Here is a 17,111-nt window from a genome sequence, read left to right on the forward strand (position 1 = left end):
CAATTACAGTATTTTGCACTTCACTGAAATCAATTTTGAAGTAGTGTTACCTCCCACTTTGTGAGTATGTTTTCTGACAAATACCCAACAGTTTTTCCTGTAAATTTGGGCCTCAGGCACCCAATAAAGGTTCCTGACAATTCAATGTGTGATGTGTTAAAGAAAACTGTGTTGACATTGCAGAACAGTCGTAAAAAGAAGGGTTTGAGTAATATGCTAGGGATCACGGTACTTTGAAACCTACCCAATTTATACTGTGAAATGGAATTCACATCAGAAATGTCAGCAGACAATGTAAAGACTGGCACATGCACATAGTTTGATACTCACTATGTTGTATTTATGCTGGACCCTCATGATAGCTATGTTCACCATTATCCACAAGATCCACATGGCCAACAGAAGACCACATCAATGGCTTATATGAGTACAATGAGTGCTTGTGCCGCCTATGGTCAGAATGAATAGCAGCAACTGCCAAAAGCAGCAGCCAATTTACTTTTTCTGACTTTTGCAGCTGTCAGAAGCATTCAAGCAAATCATTTTCTTTAGATGATTCTGAAAGGCAGCAAATCCACCTCCTTTGCCTCCTAGCTCCAATGCCATGGTTGGGATTGTAAGGGTCAGGTGTCGTGTGAAAGGTTGGATTGTATTTATATTGCTTTTTCCAACTGATTTAAAGTACCCCACACGATAGACAAAGTTTTGAGTACAAGCTTCAACGTTTCAAACCCAAGCAGTTTACTTTCTATGTGCACTAGGAAACTCATGATCCAAAGGAGAAGTGAGCACTCTGTCAACTTCACACACTGGATTTTAGATGATATGGAGATGCCGGTGTTGCACTGGGGTGGACAAAGTTAAAAATCACACAACACCAGGTTATAGTCCAACAGGTTTAATTGGAAGCACTAGCTTTCGGAGCACTGCTGATGAAGGAGCAGCGCTCCGAAAGCTAGTGCTCCAATTAAACCTGCTGGACTATAACCCTGATGTGTGATTATTAACTTTGGATTTTAGATCACCTTTTGTGGTTTTCCTTCACATTATGGAGCAATAGCAGATTGCATTCATTAATGAAAAAGAGCAAGAAATTAAAAATAATTGTAAAATGTTTTATTTGACAAATATTCTTCACTAATTTCAGCATTGCAGAGGAAAACAAAATATTAACAGCACTAATATTTTATACTGGGTTTCTTGGATTCCTCTGAAGTGGAAAACTAGACAGGTTATATTAATAACTGGTAAGGATCAAAAGCTAATATTATTGCAATCCACTGCCTCAGGATGAGGATAAAATCCATAGTTCTCGAATATCAGATTGGTAGGATATGGGCTATAAACTACCAGTTTCTCGATTTGTGATTCCAGTGCAAGAGCAGGCAGGGAACAGAGTGTCATCTTTTAGAAAGATTGCAATAAGCCTGTTAAATAGGAAAGGAAATGTGAACATTTGGGTCCTTATTTCATAATATGTGCCGTAGTTTCCAGGGACACTCATCTACAATGAAAATTCAAGTTGTATAAAAGCTCTTACATTTCATTAATCATTGACTGGGAGAAGCACTAAAATAATATTCAGCCTCCAGCGCAATTAATGTTACTGACAATTCAAGTTAGGAATGTCAGTAATTTTTTTTAAGAATATTAAGCACTTTTCAACTTTTTTGAAATGCTTAAAATTAATTTTCTTCCCATGTTTTAAAATAACAGGTTAGGTTTAATTCTGTAGGTAGGTAATTCACAGGCAAGCTGGCAGTGGGTGAGAAGAGGAGAGATGGGCAAGGTGAGACACTGAGCCAGTCAGTCAGCAGCACCTAGAGGAGTGAGTGAGAGGAGGCACTGAGCCAGTCAGTCAGCAGCTCTTTGCCTCGGAGGCCTCCAAGATAATCTTCCGGTCCAGGGTCCGCTCGGTGTGGAGCAGGACGAGACGTGCTCACATTTCTTCTTCCAGAAGGTGCACAAAGAGAGCTCCGTGCTCAGCAGCCAGAAGGAAGAAGATAATGTCGATAATGTCATCTCAGGATGATGTCATGAGGATCAGCAAATCCTTCTATGACAATCTGTATGACGCGAAGCCAACCGACAGCGCGGCCTCCCAGTCGTTCCTGTCCTCTATCACGGAGGCCTTAGACGACAGAACATGGGAGAGGCTGGACCAGCCGCTATCTCTGGACAAGCTGACCAAGGCCCTCGAATCCTTCGAAAAGAATAAAACTCCCAGAAGCGACAGCTTACCGGTCGAGCTCTATTCTGCTCTGTGGGACTTGATTGGCCAGGACCTGCTGGAGGTGTATGTCAGTATGCTTCAGGCAGGTACCATGAGTGAATCCATGGGGAAAGGCATCATCACCCTCATCTACAAGCGGAAGGGGGAAAGGGAGGAACTCAAAAATTGAAGACCACTCTCACTATTGAAAGCGGATTACAAAATTCTCTCAAAGGTAATCGCCAACCGGGTCAGGTCTGCTCTGGGGTCGGTGATTTACCCTGACCAAACCTGTGCTGTACCGGGCAGGAAGATAGCTGAGAGTCTCGCACTCCTCAGGGATACAATCACCTACGTGCAGAACAGAGGGTTGGACACCTGCCTGATCAGCCTGGACCAGGAGAAAGCCTTTGACAGGATATCACACAGGTATATGGGAGATGTTCTCTCCAAAATGGGCTTTGGGGAGGGAATCTGCAATTGGATCAGACTGCTCTACACCAACATTGTCAGTGCAGTCTCAATCAATGGGTGGGAATTAGATTGCTTCCCAGTCAGATCTGGAGTCAGGCAGGGCTGCCCTCTCTCTCCTGCCTTGTTTGTGTGCTGCATAGAGCCATTTGCCGAGTCCATCAGGAAGGATGCGAGCCTGAGAGGGGTGACTATTCCTGGCAGCGGGGGCCTGCAGGTTAAGGCCTCCCTGTACATGGATGACATCGTCGTTTTCTGCTCGGATCCGCCGTCCGTGCGCAGACTCATGTGCATATGTGACCAGTTCGAACGGGCCTTGGGGCCAAGGTAAACCGAGGCAAGAGCGAGGCCATGCTCTCCGGGAATTGGACCGACCAATCTTCGATCCCCTTCACCGTCAGGACCGACCACCTGAAGGTGCTGGGTATTTGGTTCGGGGGGGGCTGGGCGTGCGCCAAGTCTTGAGAGAAGCGTATCAGCAAAGTGAGACAGAAACTGGGCAGATGGAAGCTACGGTCGCTCTCCATCGCGGGAAAAGTCCTGGTCATCAGGTGTGAGGCACTGTCATTGCTGTTATACGTGGCACAGGTCTGGCCTATTCCCAGAACCTGTGCCGCTGCAGTCTCCCAAGCCATCTTTCAATTTATATGGAGGTCAAAGATGGACCGGGTCCGTAGGGACTCGATGTACAAAGATCTGGGCAACGGGGTAAAAAATACACCCAATGCCACCCTCACCCTGATGGCCACCTTTGTGTGTGGCTGCATCAAACTGTGCGTGGATCCTCAGTACGCAAACACCAAGTTTCACTACGTACTGAGGTTCTACCTGTCCCCGGTGTTGCAAAGGATGGGCCTGGCCTCGCTGCTGCGGAACATTCCGAGTAGTTGACCGTTCCGTATCACCTGTCCTTCATGGAGTAGTTTATGAAGAAAAACACCTTTGACCAGGTCCATCAGGAAGTGGTCAGCACATAGTATCCTTGAGACTCTTCGGGAAAAGGAGAGGGCGGATCCTGTCGAGCGGTTCCCTGAGCAGACTGTCAAAGCCATTTGGCAGAATGCCTCATTGCCAGGACTTTCTAACAAGCACCAAGATATGACTTGGCTGGTGGTGAGAAGGGCTCTGCCTGTGAGATCCTTTATGCACGCCCGGACTCTCAGCCGCACCGCACGCTGCCCTCGAAGCGGCTGCAGGGGGGACAAGACCGTCACACTCCTCCTTCTGGAATGTGCCTACGCAGGAATGGAGAGGAATGCAGTGGTGTTTGTCGAGGTTCGTCCCGAGCAGCACCGTGACGTGCTCTACGGTCTGTTCCCCGGGACGCACACCGAGACGAACATCAACTGTGCCTGGAGGATCATCAACCCGGTGAAGGACGCTCTCTGGGTGGTCCGAAACCTGCTGATCTTCCAGCTGAAGGAGTTGATCCCGACTGAGTGTTGCAGACTGGCACATTCCAAGGTCCAGGACTATGTGATGAGGGACGCGCTGAAGCTTGGGGCAGCTGCCGCCAAGGCGCGGTGGGGAAAGACCACTGTGTAACATCTGCCTGCCTAAGAAAAACAGGGGGCCCACACAGTCTTTTGGCTCTGCTGACGCCTCAGCTAAATATGTAATCATACAGACCTGTATATATGAATGATTACTCTGTCTCTGTATACCAAGAAATAGAATGTTTACGGATGTATGGCATGACAAATTGTACAGATCATCAAAATATTTTATGAATCTAGTATATTTTTGTTATTTAAAAAAAATCTAGAGGAGTGAGTGAGGGGAGATACTGAGCCAGTCAGTCAGCAGCACCTAGAGGAGTGAGTGAGAGGAGACATTGAGACAGTCAGTCAGCGCCTAGAAGAACAGGTGAAAGGAGACACTTTGACTGGCAATTAGCATCAGCTGGATGACAGGGAAATAAGTGGAGTCAGTGACAGACAGAATTGGCTGAATGTCCTCCCAGGCAGAAATATCCAGAGGAGCAGACCAGAGAAGGTCTCTGAGGCAGGTAGCCAGCAGCACCTAAAGAAGCAGATGAGTTGAGGTTGGAGATGTTGGTGGACTGTTTCACACCTCCCTCTCTAAAGAAGTCCTTCCATCTGACAAAATTGCCAATGCTGAAAACTCACTCTGTGGGAACAGTGAATTAGAAATTCACAGCCTATCATTCAATGACAAAGCTCCATATTATGTTGCGTAAACCAGTTTTTTTGTAAGATCTGTGACTTAAAAATATTATAGGACCAATGATTTGCTCAGTGGTACAACAGGCCTTCAAATTCTGAACTTTACTTGAAAACAATCACATAAATGATACTTATTCTGACAGCACAAGAGGAATGGATATTGAACCATCTTTTTTCCTGTGCAAATGATACTTGGTGAATGATTATGGAGTTCCATTTTTGGTAGCCAGTCCATTATAATAAGGGGATAAAGAATTTTAGTACAGTGTCAACAAATAGTGGTATAATTTTAAGATGGCGTTTAATAGCAATTATCATTTATAACAAAATATGGCCCTTTGTTTTTTTTTTCAGTTGTTGGTTCCACAAGAAATTACAGCATTTATTGCAGTGCAGAAGATTACATTCTCACTTAAAAGTTTTCATTTATGTGCAACCAGCTTTATTTTAAGAAAACAATATTACACTTAGGTAATATCGGCCAAAGGCTACCACTACACAGGGGACTGAAGGTTGGACAGATGATTCTGAAGAATGAAACTTCAAATGGCCTAATATCCTCAATTCCCAAATCGTAGCAAAATCCCTGACTACTACCAAATCCAGACTGACCCGTTCATTTCATCGTCCTTTTAGACGTTTTCACTGCCTGCAGTCAAATAAACTATCTGTATAATATAAACTGATTGGCACTTTGATTGGCTTTTCCAACAGGACAAGATATTGTATTACCTAAGGATACCTCTGTAATCCCTTGACTGCTCTGCTGAGTTTCCTATTGCTGGCTTACATTTCAAAGAGAATTCGTATAAAAATCTCCAACACCAGCACTTGGGATTAAATGTCCATGTCTCATCCTAAAACATTTGTAAATTTGAAAGCAGCTAGTAAATAATTTGACAAAATACTGGTGAATTCTATTTCAGGGCAGAAATGTTAAAATGTTTATTTCTTTAAAAAAATGCTATTTTCTACTCAACATTATAATAAATGATGATTCTGAATATGCATTCAGAGAATAAAAATATTCACAAATATTGCAAGTATAATTATTAATTATACCAATGTAAATGTAGTCAGAAATACTGGAAATAAAAATCCCATTCTTTGTGGACTCTTCATTTTATAATGTGAAAACACAAGTCACATTCCATATTGATGTATGAAGGCTAAAGGAAAGAACATGAGGTAAATCAAAGATAGTTTTAAGATGAGTTTGAAGGTCCATCAAAGTTTTGCATGAAGAATGAAGGTAAAGAGCTCTTCAGTTTTAAAACCCGGGAAAGAGTAAGTTAGTTTAATAGACTAATGAGTTATTAGCTCAGAAAAAGGAAGCTAGATAAATACAAGAGGGAGAAAGGAATGGAATGAAATGCTGTGATGCAGCACAGTTAGAATTGAAGTTAAAATATCGGTGATGTAGTAAGGAACAAACATGAATGGGAAGATCAAAGAATGTGAAACGAATGAAATAATCAGTAAAAGTCAAATTATCTAATGTACACAGGTAAAATTCATAACAGTGTGAGGATAATATTACAGGGGAAAAAAGTTACTCATGGTATTTATTGCTGTGATATTATGGTTTGTTTCAGTTAATGATGTTATTTAATGGCCAGTCTCAGGAGGAAGAAATTCATCAGAAATACTTGGGATTTTAAAAGCCTTCAGAGTAAAATCAAGTCATAAGATTAAAAAAATTGTGCAAAATTCTCTCCTCAACTATTTTGAGGTATCATTAAAGTAGCACAGACAGGTTTGTCATATAAATGCTTTAATATATATTTTGCCCTAATTAGAAAAAATATACTAAATACTGCAAATATTGATTTAGAATTAAATAATTTTGTAATGTATCTAAATTCTGAGTTTTTTAATTCATTCACAGAATGTGGATGCCTTTGGCTAAGCCAGCATTTATTGCCCATTAATTACCCAGAAGGCAGTTAAGAGTCAACCACATTCACATAACCCCTACAGTGTGGGAGCAAACCATTCGGCCCACCAAGTCCACACCAACCCTCTGATAAGCATCACACTCAGACCCAACCCCATCTCCCTAATCCCACAGTTCCCACAGCTAACCCACCTAGCCTGCACATCCCTGGACAACTTAGCATGGTCAATCCACCCTAACCTGTACATCTTTAAAATGTGGGAAGAAACCCAAGCACCTGGAGACACGGAGATAATGTGTAAACTTCACACAGGCAGTCGCCCAAGGCGGGAATTGAACCTGGGTCCCTGGCGCTGTGAGGCAGCAGTGCTAATCACTGAGCCACCATGTTGCACATTGTTGTGGGTCTGGAGTCATATATAGGTAAGGATAACAGATTCCTTCCCAAAACGACATTAGTGAACCAGATGAGTTTCTCTGACAATCGACAATGGATTCATAGTCATCATTAGACTCTTAATTCCAGATTTTTATTGAATTCAAATTGCACCATCTGCCATGCTGTGAATTGAATTGGGTCCCCAAAATAGTACCTGGGTCTCTGGATTAATACCGCTAGGCCATCGCCTCCTCTATAGTATGCCAATAATTATGATTCAAGCAAGATCAGTGAAACGCAGGGACAAAATAATAATTCAACAGGAAATTGGATTCTGAATCAGATTTCAGATGCTTTGTTTTTAAAACCAGACCTGAATGAAGTTAGGTTTGTTGAAGGTGTAATCAGTCATGGACATACCTTTAGGTGCTGTTTGTTGCACTGCCCTCACCTAATTATCTGTGAATGCAATAAGCAAAAATATCACTTTGAATTAATGTAAGTGACTTTCAGTCAAGTAAAATACTATATTTAAGAGACAGGAAGACAGCATTGAAGGAATGGATTGAAGGAAAATATAAAGTATTGGGACTGACATATCAAGCTCTGATGTGGAACCAGAGTATGATAGACAAATTATTATTTTTTTAACTAGTTATGGTATCGGTGGCTTATTTACAGATTGCAACGAGAGGGGTACAAAATCTGTACTATTTTGAGGCTCCGGTTTCATTCGTATACCATTCAGAAGTACACACAAGTCCTGTTGCTTCTCAGTGCTGGAAAGGAGGGGAATCAGGTAGCACCCATACTGATCCTGTCACAGACCATGCGTGAGAGGTGGGAAAGGCAATCACAAAAAGGAATTTGAAAACTTGAACAGGCTTCTGCTCAAACCCCAAACAAAATTAGAGTTGTCCTGGGGAAAATTCTGACCATTCACTGACAGTCTCCCTTTAGAAATCCCCAGTCACCTCCTGGTACAAATGAACAAGCACCTTCACAATGCACAGAGCACCCATTTGTGCCTGAGCATTGCAATTGGAGTTCGACAGCTATCATTGGTCATCAATTTGCAAACGAAAGAAATCTCAGGGTTCAAACATATGAGCTTTTCACTTGGATAACCAGCTGTCAGCTCTTGGTCATTGTACAGTGACCGACATGCTCTCACATATATTCTCCATTGCTAGTTATTTCTTTGTTGCATTTAAAAATATGCAGCCTGCAGCTAAAATCCCATCTTAAAACTCAAGCTGGGCAATCATTTTAAATGCCTTCGCTATTTCCAGCAGCGGTTTGCTTTATTTCCTCCAGTCCAATTTCTGTAGTATAGACAGAGTGCGTAATGTCTCCTCCACTAATTGTCTTTTTGGCTAAAGGAATATTGTTCTTATTTTCCAAGCCATTACCTTTACGCGCCAGCTTGCTGCGATACGTCTGCCCACCTAGCACATAAAGAATCGGATCAAGGCAACTATTTGCACTTGCGAGGGGCCTAGTCAGCTTGTAGGCTAGATTAATCGCATCCAATGTGCTGCAGCTCACATGAAGACTTCTTGAGGAATAGTAAATGGAACGTGTGATGTGGAAAGGTAAGAAACACAAGACAAAAACAGTGAGTACAGTAATAATCATCTTGATTGATTTTTTCCTGGATCTGGCATATTCAGGGCGTATACCTTCAGGATGAAGGAGTTTCTTAGCTGTAATTCCATAACAGATCATGACCACTATGAAAGGACCACAAAACAGCAACACCAACTGAATAGCACTGTAAATCACAAACTGATTGAAATGGATTTGGTTTGCAGTGTCATAGCAAATGGTAGTGTTACCAATACCTTCTGTGTCAACAAATACAAATATTGGTGTCTGGAATACTATCACGATTCCCCAAACAACAATACATACTATTCGTGTATATCGCAGGTTTGACCATCTCAATGACTGCATTGGAAAGCAGATCCCTAGGAATCTATAAATGCTCATACAAGTGAGGAAGAGAATACTGCAATACAGGTTGGTATAAAAGAGGAATCGAACAATTTTACACAAAGCTGCCCCAAAAGGCCAGTCATTGTGTTTCGCATAATAGTAGATTAGCAGAGGCAATGATATCGCATACATAGTGTCTGAGAGAGCTAGGTTGAACATGTAGGTGGTTGTAATGTTCCAAGGTCTCATTCGAAACACAAAAACCCATATCGCAAGAACATTGAGAACAAGTCCTACCACAAATACTATCCCATAAGAAACAGGAAGCAGAATGTATTTAAAGTCCTCGTTAAAAGTACAATTGTGTGGATACCCCTCAAATCTTCCAGTCACGTTCATGATTGGAGAACTTCGTTTGAACTTATTGGTTTAAGCAGCACTGGTCCAACTTCGCTTCTGATCCTTTCCAGAGTGCCTGGTCAATACAGATAATTTTGTTTAAAATAATAATTTCAACCATTTAATTAGCACATAATCTGTTATGATGTTGCTTTTTATGGATTGACAATAAGGATAATCAGCACAATGAAACTTCAATCCTGGACTAGAACAACATGGAATCTAATCCCATGTATTGGCTTCTCCTTATGAGCTGCACCATTAGAGAAAACAGCAAACTAATGCTAGGTAGACCTTTGAAGGAAGGACAAGTCAGCTCTTAACACCCTTAAACAGCGACTCATCTATGGTAGTAAGTAGGATCACCTCTCTGTTTTCTTTGAGTAGGGTGCAATGTTCAGGACAGGAGGGAACTGACAGAAATGCTGAGAAGAAAGCACAATATACTGTACTTGTGAAAATGGATCCATAACATATCATTCAAAGGGAGGAAGGTAGCATGGGAGGGAGGGTGGGGTGGGAGGACTCCCTCACCTTTATGTTGCACTTTTAATGATTTCAAGACATGCCAGAGAACTTTAAGCCAATGCGGCATTTTTGAAATGTAGCCACTGTGGTATTATAGGAAATACAGCAACTAATTTATGCACAGCAAGGTGCCTCAAGCAGCCATGCAATAATGATCAGATCAACTGTTTCAGTAGTGTTGGTTGAAGGACATATTTTGGAAAGAGTTTTGGGAGATTTCCTCTGCTGTTCTCCAAAATATAACAAGTGGTCTTTTACATCCGCCTCAGAGGGCAGAGGGGACTTGATTTAATATTTGACCAAAACCTAAACTATACCTCTAGCCGCACCCTATAGGAGTGTCAGACTAGACTTTGTGTTCTAGACTTTGATGGGACTTAGTATCTGGTAATTAACCTTTATTACACCTCTGTCAGTGCAACATTCAGTCAGCATTGTAATGGAGTTTAGATTTTCTGCTCAAGTCTTTGTTTGGAGTTAGTAACTGGTAATTATCACCTCTAACAGTATTGCAATATATAAAAGCAGTGAAGCTCAGTGACAAATATTTGCTGAATTACAAGCTAAGCATTTTACTGTTTAATGCGCTTGCAGGTTTGAAATATTTGCAAAGGTAAATGAAACTCAATGGTCATCACACTACCTGCAACTCTTCTCTGGGACAAAAGTTTTCCATGTCAATGTTTTCAATCTTCACTAAACTGAATCATAAAGGAACCCTGACATGATGGCCTTACATTTTAACAATTTCAAATCCAAATGTACATACAACAGAATACCTAATGTCCACTGCCAATCAATCCTTCAGATAGTCATGACGAATATGACCTGAACAATAAAATAGTGAGAGAGACATTTTTTTAAATATTCAACTAGAATGAGACAAAGAGATCAGTATTTAAAAGTCACATTGCATGACAGTTCATTTGTAGCAATATCTATAGCTTTTATTATTAATAAATAAAATCTTCAGAACCGACTGGTACAGGCTGGAATAGCTCTAATGTCCAGTATTATTTTGATGTTTACAGAGGTGTTCTAAATATGGATTTCATTTAAGATTTGAAATTAGTTGTAACATTTAATGGAACCACTCTGACAAACATGTTATATTGACTTGTAAAGCAGTTCTGTTTATGCTATCTAGGAGGAGTGATGGTCAAAGGGAAACACAGCCGTTACACCACTCAACAGTTTTTACACTGTAAAACCAAATTACAAACAATGCACAATGTTTCTCTTCTTTATGGTTGCTCTGATAAAATTACCTTAAGAAATTCACTATCAATAAAATGATTTAAAAACTGGATGTGAATAAATACATTTTACTGAAATAGGGATGTGAAGCATTGACAGTAAGACATGTAAGTTAGGTGTTTTCTAAGTGTATAACTTTTGAAGGCATTTTTTTTAATGATCAGTGCACAAGTCATTTCAAGTCTTGACCTACTATGTGATAAACCTCAAGCAATTAAACTTTCAGAGTCATCACAAGTTCACAGCTATTAAAAACAAATGTACGTTAATATTGAGTTTTTCATATCTTTCGGTCATCCCAACATAATGAATGTCTTTTCAAGTATAGTTACTGAAGCAAAAGAAAAAAGAAACACAGCAGGCAATTGTTGTATTGGGTTCTGGGTACAAACTGGTGACCTGTGATTGGAGTAGTTCATGGACACCAATCCTCCTTTCTATGCTGAGTCAAAGGGTTTGTACAATTATCAGTGCTGAAGGATAAACCACTAAAGTCTTAACAAAAAAGGCAATTCTCTTACATAAAAAGTACATGATAGCAACTGGTATATTTAATATTATGGTTACTAGTTAGCCATAATGACAGCTATCAAGAGCCAGAGATGACATGTCTGTATCCAGCAGGACTTTTGACTAGATTGCTTGAGATGTCAACAGATTGGGCAGAGCTAAATGCAACTTCAATATTAACTGTTTCAAAACCATTACCTTATACAGTTTCTGTGCCTTCCCACCCACCGAGCTTTAACCGCTTAGTTAACATTCATACATTCATGTAAAGAACCACTTTTACATTTACCACTAACCCATCATAGCTCCCCCCTCACAACCAAAGTCTCTATTTTTCACAAATGCAGGTAGTCTCAATGTTGTACAGGTCTTTCAAAATGTATTCCATTTTAACTGGAGGGTTGTGAACTCTTTTCCCATTGGAGGATCTTTTAAATTTTGGATATCCTTTGTGGAGGATATTGTTCCTATTAAACCTGGCAATTGGTCCACTACCTTATGTGAAGGACTCCTGAATTTCCTTCACAGGTGAGATCTTCCCTGCTAACTCAAGGAATTGTACTTCATCTATGAAACTTGCATTAATACCCACCATGGAAGACAGCTACATTGTTACAAGTACTTTCTTCCTTGCATATCCTGGATCACTAGTCCAGCCAATTATGTTTTGAGATGTTTTGTCAGATATGCTAATTTTGCAGTATTTTGAATGCTCAGACCAGCCATTCGTCTTCATAATCATGCCCGAAATTAATAGATGTTGGTTTGACTTTCATGGAGTCATCTCCACTTTGCTCAAGCAAATGTTTGCTTTCAAACTGCTGACACATCTGGGTTCAAGTATATAGGCTTTCTACATCAACTTACTTATTAGGTTGAATGCCTTTGTTCACCCTCTGTCATTGTCTTTCCAGTGATTTAGGTAGTTTCACAGCCACCTAATTTGGAGATGCTGGTGTTGGACTGGGATGTACAAAGTTAAAAATCACACAACACAAGATTATAATCCACCAAGTTTAATTGGAAGCACTAGCTTTCGGAGCGCTGCTCCTTCATCAGGTGGTTGTGAAGTATCAGATTGTTCGACACAGAATTGATAGCAAAAGTCTAAGTATGATGGAACTGAAATTATATAATTTATATATATAAATTATATATAATTTCAGTTACAATTTCAATATATAATTTCAGTTCCATCACACTGTAAACTTTTGCTATAAATTCTATGTCTAACAATCTTATACTTCACAACCACCTGATGAATCAGCAGGGCTCCAAAAGCTAGTGCTTCCAATTAAACCTGGTGGATTATAACCTTGTGTTGTGTGATCTTTAACTTTGCACATCCCCCTAGTTTTGTTAGGATTTCTCTTACTAAGCACTATATCTGTCACTGGTACTGATAATTTTGCTTTGAGAGATAATGGATGAAATATTCTTGGTGTCAATAGAAATGGAAAACATGCCCACTATTCCTGTGAAATCTGTAACTTCTGTCCTGTTGAGGAGGGGAACAATTCTCTTATATCAACATCGTTAATCTCAATAGGTTTTTATTTTGGTTCTGCCATGAATCCAGGAAGCCCATTGAAATCTTCTGCTAGCTGCTTCTCAACTGGATGGTTCAGAAAATTAAAATTGCCAACCAATTTGCCAAATTAACTCCTCTGCTACTACAAGGATTTTGAGGCCAGGATATACAAGCAAGCTCAAGGGTGAGGAGTGAACATTTTCAACTAAATACGCATTTTCACTTCTCATACACTGCTTATGTTACAGTATTATTTGTAGCCTACCTTTAACCTTGAGAGTTGTTCCACCTGCACCATGTCGCTTCATCTTGATAGATTGTAACTTCTGTTATTTCAGCCATGGCATCTGATCACACATAATAGTGGCATTCATACCTGTATCAAATTTAACAAGATATCTATTGACATAAGTAAGCTTTGTGAATGTGATTCAGATTAATCACTAACCTCCCCTAGGAATGACTCTTGTATCTTTTCTAATGCAGCTATATTGTCTAACGTGGGTATTAATTCTAAAGGAGCTGAAAATGTGTTGCTGGAAAAGCACAGCAGGTCAGGCAGCATCCAAAGAACAGGAGAATCGACGTTTCGGTGCAGGTGAATTTGTGGCGGATATGGAAGTATCCCTTGGGGCCTTGGAGGGGAGTAACGGGTGAGACAGCTTCATTGTACAGACCCATGTCTATATGTCACCTCCTCCTCATTATTGCTACCTTAACTTGTTCAGCTTCAGTTTAATTTTGAAGTAATTCTGTACCATAAGAATTGTTTCCTCCAACTTTTGTTTGGCCTAATTCTGACATTGAATCATTTTTGTAAATATTATATTTCTCTTTTTAATTTCTAATTAATGTGTTTTTTCTTACTATTCATTTAAAGTTGTTTTAAATATCTAGCATCATATTACCATTTCTCCTGTCTTCTAGCATGCAGTCTTGCATTAAGTCAAAGCTTTCGTCTTAAACTTCCTTCAAAATGTTAAATTACTATTTTCTCTGTCTGCAATGTTCCATTTTGTAGCAATACCATATGAAATACTTTTGATAACCCTTTAAATTCAACTGACTTGCAACATTGGTAATACAGATAAAAACAATGACTGCAGATGCTGGAAACCAGATTCTGGATTAGTGGTGCTGGAAAAGCATAGTAGTTCAGGCAGCATCCGAGGAGCAGTAACATTGATGTTTCGGGCAAAAGCCCTTTATCAGGAATACAGGCAGACAGCCTCAAGGGTGGAGAGATAAATGAGAGGAGGGTGGGGGTGGGGAGAAAGTAGCATAGAGTACAATAGGTGAGTGGGGGAGGGCTTTTCCACCTATCCACTCCACCCTCCTCCCTGACCTATCACCTTCATCCCCTTCCCCACTCACCTATTGTACTCTATGCTACTTTCTCCTCACCCCCACCCTCCTCTCATTTATTTCTTCACCCTTCAGGCACTCTGCCTGTATCCCTGATGAAGGGCTTTTGCCCGAAACATCGATTTTACTGCTCCTCGGATGCTGCCTGAACTGCTGTGCTTTTCCAGCACCACTAATCCAGAACATTGATAATACTCCTTTCATATTCCATATTATGTTAAATGGCAATACTGTATCACTCTGTGTGTATATATAGGTCTCTTGAGGCTGCTCTGCCATTCAAGAAGATTATGGTTGATCTGATTGTAACCTCAAATCTACAATCCCACCGACCCCTCATAACCTTTCACCAAATTGTTTAACAAGAGTTGGTTTGCCCCACCTTAAAAAATGTTCAAGGATTCTGCTTCCACCATCTTTTTAGGAAGAGAGTTCCAACAACTCACAACCTTCTGAGAGAGGGAAAAAATTGCCTCATTGGTGATTTAAATGGGAGATCCTGATTTTGAAACAGTGACGAAGCTGAAAATGTGTTGCTGGAAAAGCGCAGCAGGTCAGGCAGCATCCAAGGAGCAGGAGAATCGACATTTCAGGCATGAGCCCTTCTTCAGGAAATGAAGAAGGGCTCATGCCCGAAACGTCGATTCTCCTGCTCCTTGGATGCTGCCTGACCTGCTGCACTTTTCCAGCAACACATTGTCAGCTCTGATCTCCTGCATCTGCAGTCCTCACTTTCTCCTTTGAAACAGTGACCCCTGGTACAAGATTCTCTCATAAAAGGATACATCTTTTCCACAACTGCCCTGTCAGGATCGCTCAGGATCTTCTGTGTTTCAATCAAGTCACCTCCAATTCTTCTCAACTCCAAGCCTAGCTTGTCTAACACTTCCTCATAAGACAAACTGCCCAAGCCAGGTATTAGTCTTGCAAACCTTCTCTATGCCAGCTCAAATGGATTTGTATCATTCCTCAAACAAGAAGGTTAATACTATGTGCAGTACTTCAGATACAAACGCATCAGTGATCTGTACAACTGAAGCATAACCTTCCTATTTTGTATTCAATACACCTTGTGATAAATAATAACATTCTACTCACTTTCATTATTAATTACTATCCCCGTATTCAAATATTTTGTGAATCATACATGAGAACATCCAGATCTTTCTGCATCTCACTGTTCTATAATTTCTCACCATTTTGATTGTTTGCTTCTTTTTCTATTCTTCCTGCCAAGATTTCACATTATACTCCATTTGCTACATCTTTGCCCACTCATTTAATCTTTCTATATCTTTTGAAGCCTTTTCATGTCCTCTTCACAACTTACTTTCTATATGACCATAAGATACAGGAGCAGAACTAGCCCATTTGGTCCATTGAGCCTGCTCCACCTTTCGATCATCACGGATATGTTTCTCAACCCCAGTTTCCTACCTTCTGCCTGGAGTCCTTACTAATCAAGAACCTATCTATCTCTGTCTTAAAGACACTCAATGACTTGGCCTCCACAGCATTCTATGGCAATGAGTTCCACAGATTCCTCACCCTCTGGTTGAAGAAATTGCACCTTATCTCATCCCTTCACTCCGAGACTGTGTCCTCAGGTCCTAGTCTCAGCTGCTAGTGGAAACACCCTCTTCATGTCCACTATAACCAGGTCACTCAGTGTTTTTGAGGTTTCAGTGAGATCCCCTCATTCTTAAACTCCACCGAGTACAGATGCAAAGTCGTCAGCTGCTCCTTATATAAGCTGTTCATTCCTGAGATCATTCTTGTAAACCTCTCTGGAAACTCTCCAATGGCAGCACATCTTTTCTTAGATACAAGGTCCAGTTCAGTCTGACCAGAACCTTATACGCCTCACCATATATATCTAGTCTTTTATTCTAGCCTTCATGAAATAAATGCTAACATTGCATTTGCTTTCCTAATTGAAAACTGAACCTGCATGTTAACCTGAAGACAACTCTGAATTAGGACTCCTATGTCCTTTTGTACTTCAAATTTTGAAGCCTTTCCACATTCAGAAAATAGTCTATGCTTCTATTCTTCCTACCAAAGTGCATAACCTCACACTTTCCCACATTATATTCCACTTGCCACTTCTTTGCCCGCTGTCCTAGCCTGTCCAAGTCCCTCGCAGCCTCCCTACTTCCTCAACACTACCTGTCCCTCCACCTATCTTTGTGTCATTTGCAAACTTAGTAATAATGCCCTCAGTTCCTTCATCCAGTTTGTTAATGTATGAACAGTTGTGGTCTCAACACTGATGTCTGCAGAACTCCACTAATCATTGGCTGCCATTCAGAAAAAGACCCCTTTACCCCACTCTCTGCCTTCTGTCAGTCAGTCAATCATCCATCCCTGATCCCCGTGCAGTCATGTCTCTGTCATGCTGACATCATACCTATCAATTTCAATCTGCGCTACAAGCT

At 40.7% G+C, this 17,111-nt stretch overlaps 1 protein-coding gene across 2 annotated transcripts in view; it reads right to left on the reverse strand.

Moving 5' to 3' along the window:
• Positions 1–1,045: 1,045 nt before the first annotated feature.
• The window catches only part of p2ry2.1 (purinergic receptor P2Y2, tandem duplicate 1), a 41,802-nt gene continuing 25,736 nt past the window's right edge, over positions 1,046–17,111 (reverse strand). The window contains exons 2-4 of one of the 2 annotated variants that reach the window (XM_043692164.2): positions 13,574–13,684; positions 10,790–10,838; positions 1,046–9,558 (exon numbers count right to left, since the gene is read on the reverse strand). In XM_043692164.2, coding sequence (XP_043548099.1) covers positions 8,415–9,482 — 1,068 coding nt within the window. In that variant the 5' untranslated portion in view covers positions 9,483–9,558; positions 10,790–10,838; positions 13,574–13,684 and the 3' untranslated portion in view covers positions 1,046–8,414. The remainder of the gene's footprint in view (positions 9,559–10,789; positions 10,839–13,573; positions 13,685–17,111) is intronic. The other variant, XM_043692166.2, reaches the window with a different exon arrangement.

Source organism: Chiloscyllium plagiosum, unplaced genomic scaffold (assembly GCF_037043375.1).
Source record: "Chiloscyllium plagiosum isolate Xiang-an unplaced genomic scaffold, Cpla_swu_hap1 HiC_scaffold_6, whole genome shotgun sequence".
In the NCBI taxonomy this organism is placed as follows: domain Eukaryota; kingdom Metazoa; phylum Chordata; class Chondrichthyes; order Orectolobiformes; family Hemiscylliidae; genus Chiloscyllium; species Chiloscyllium plagiosum.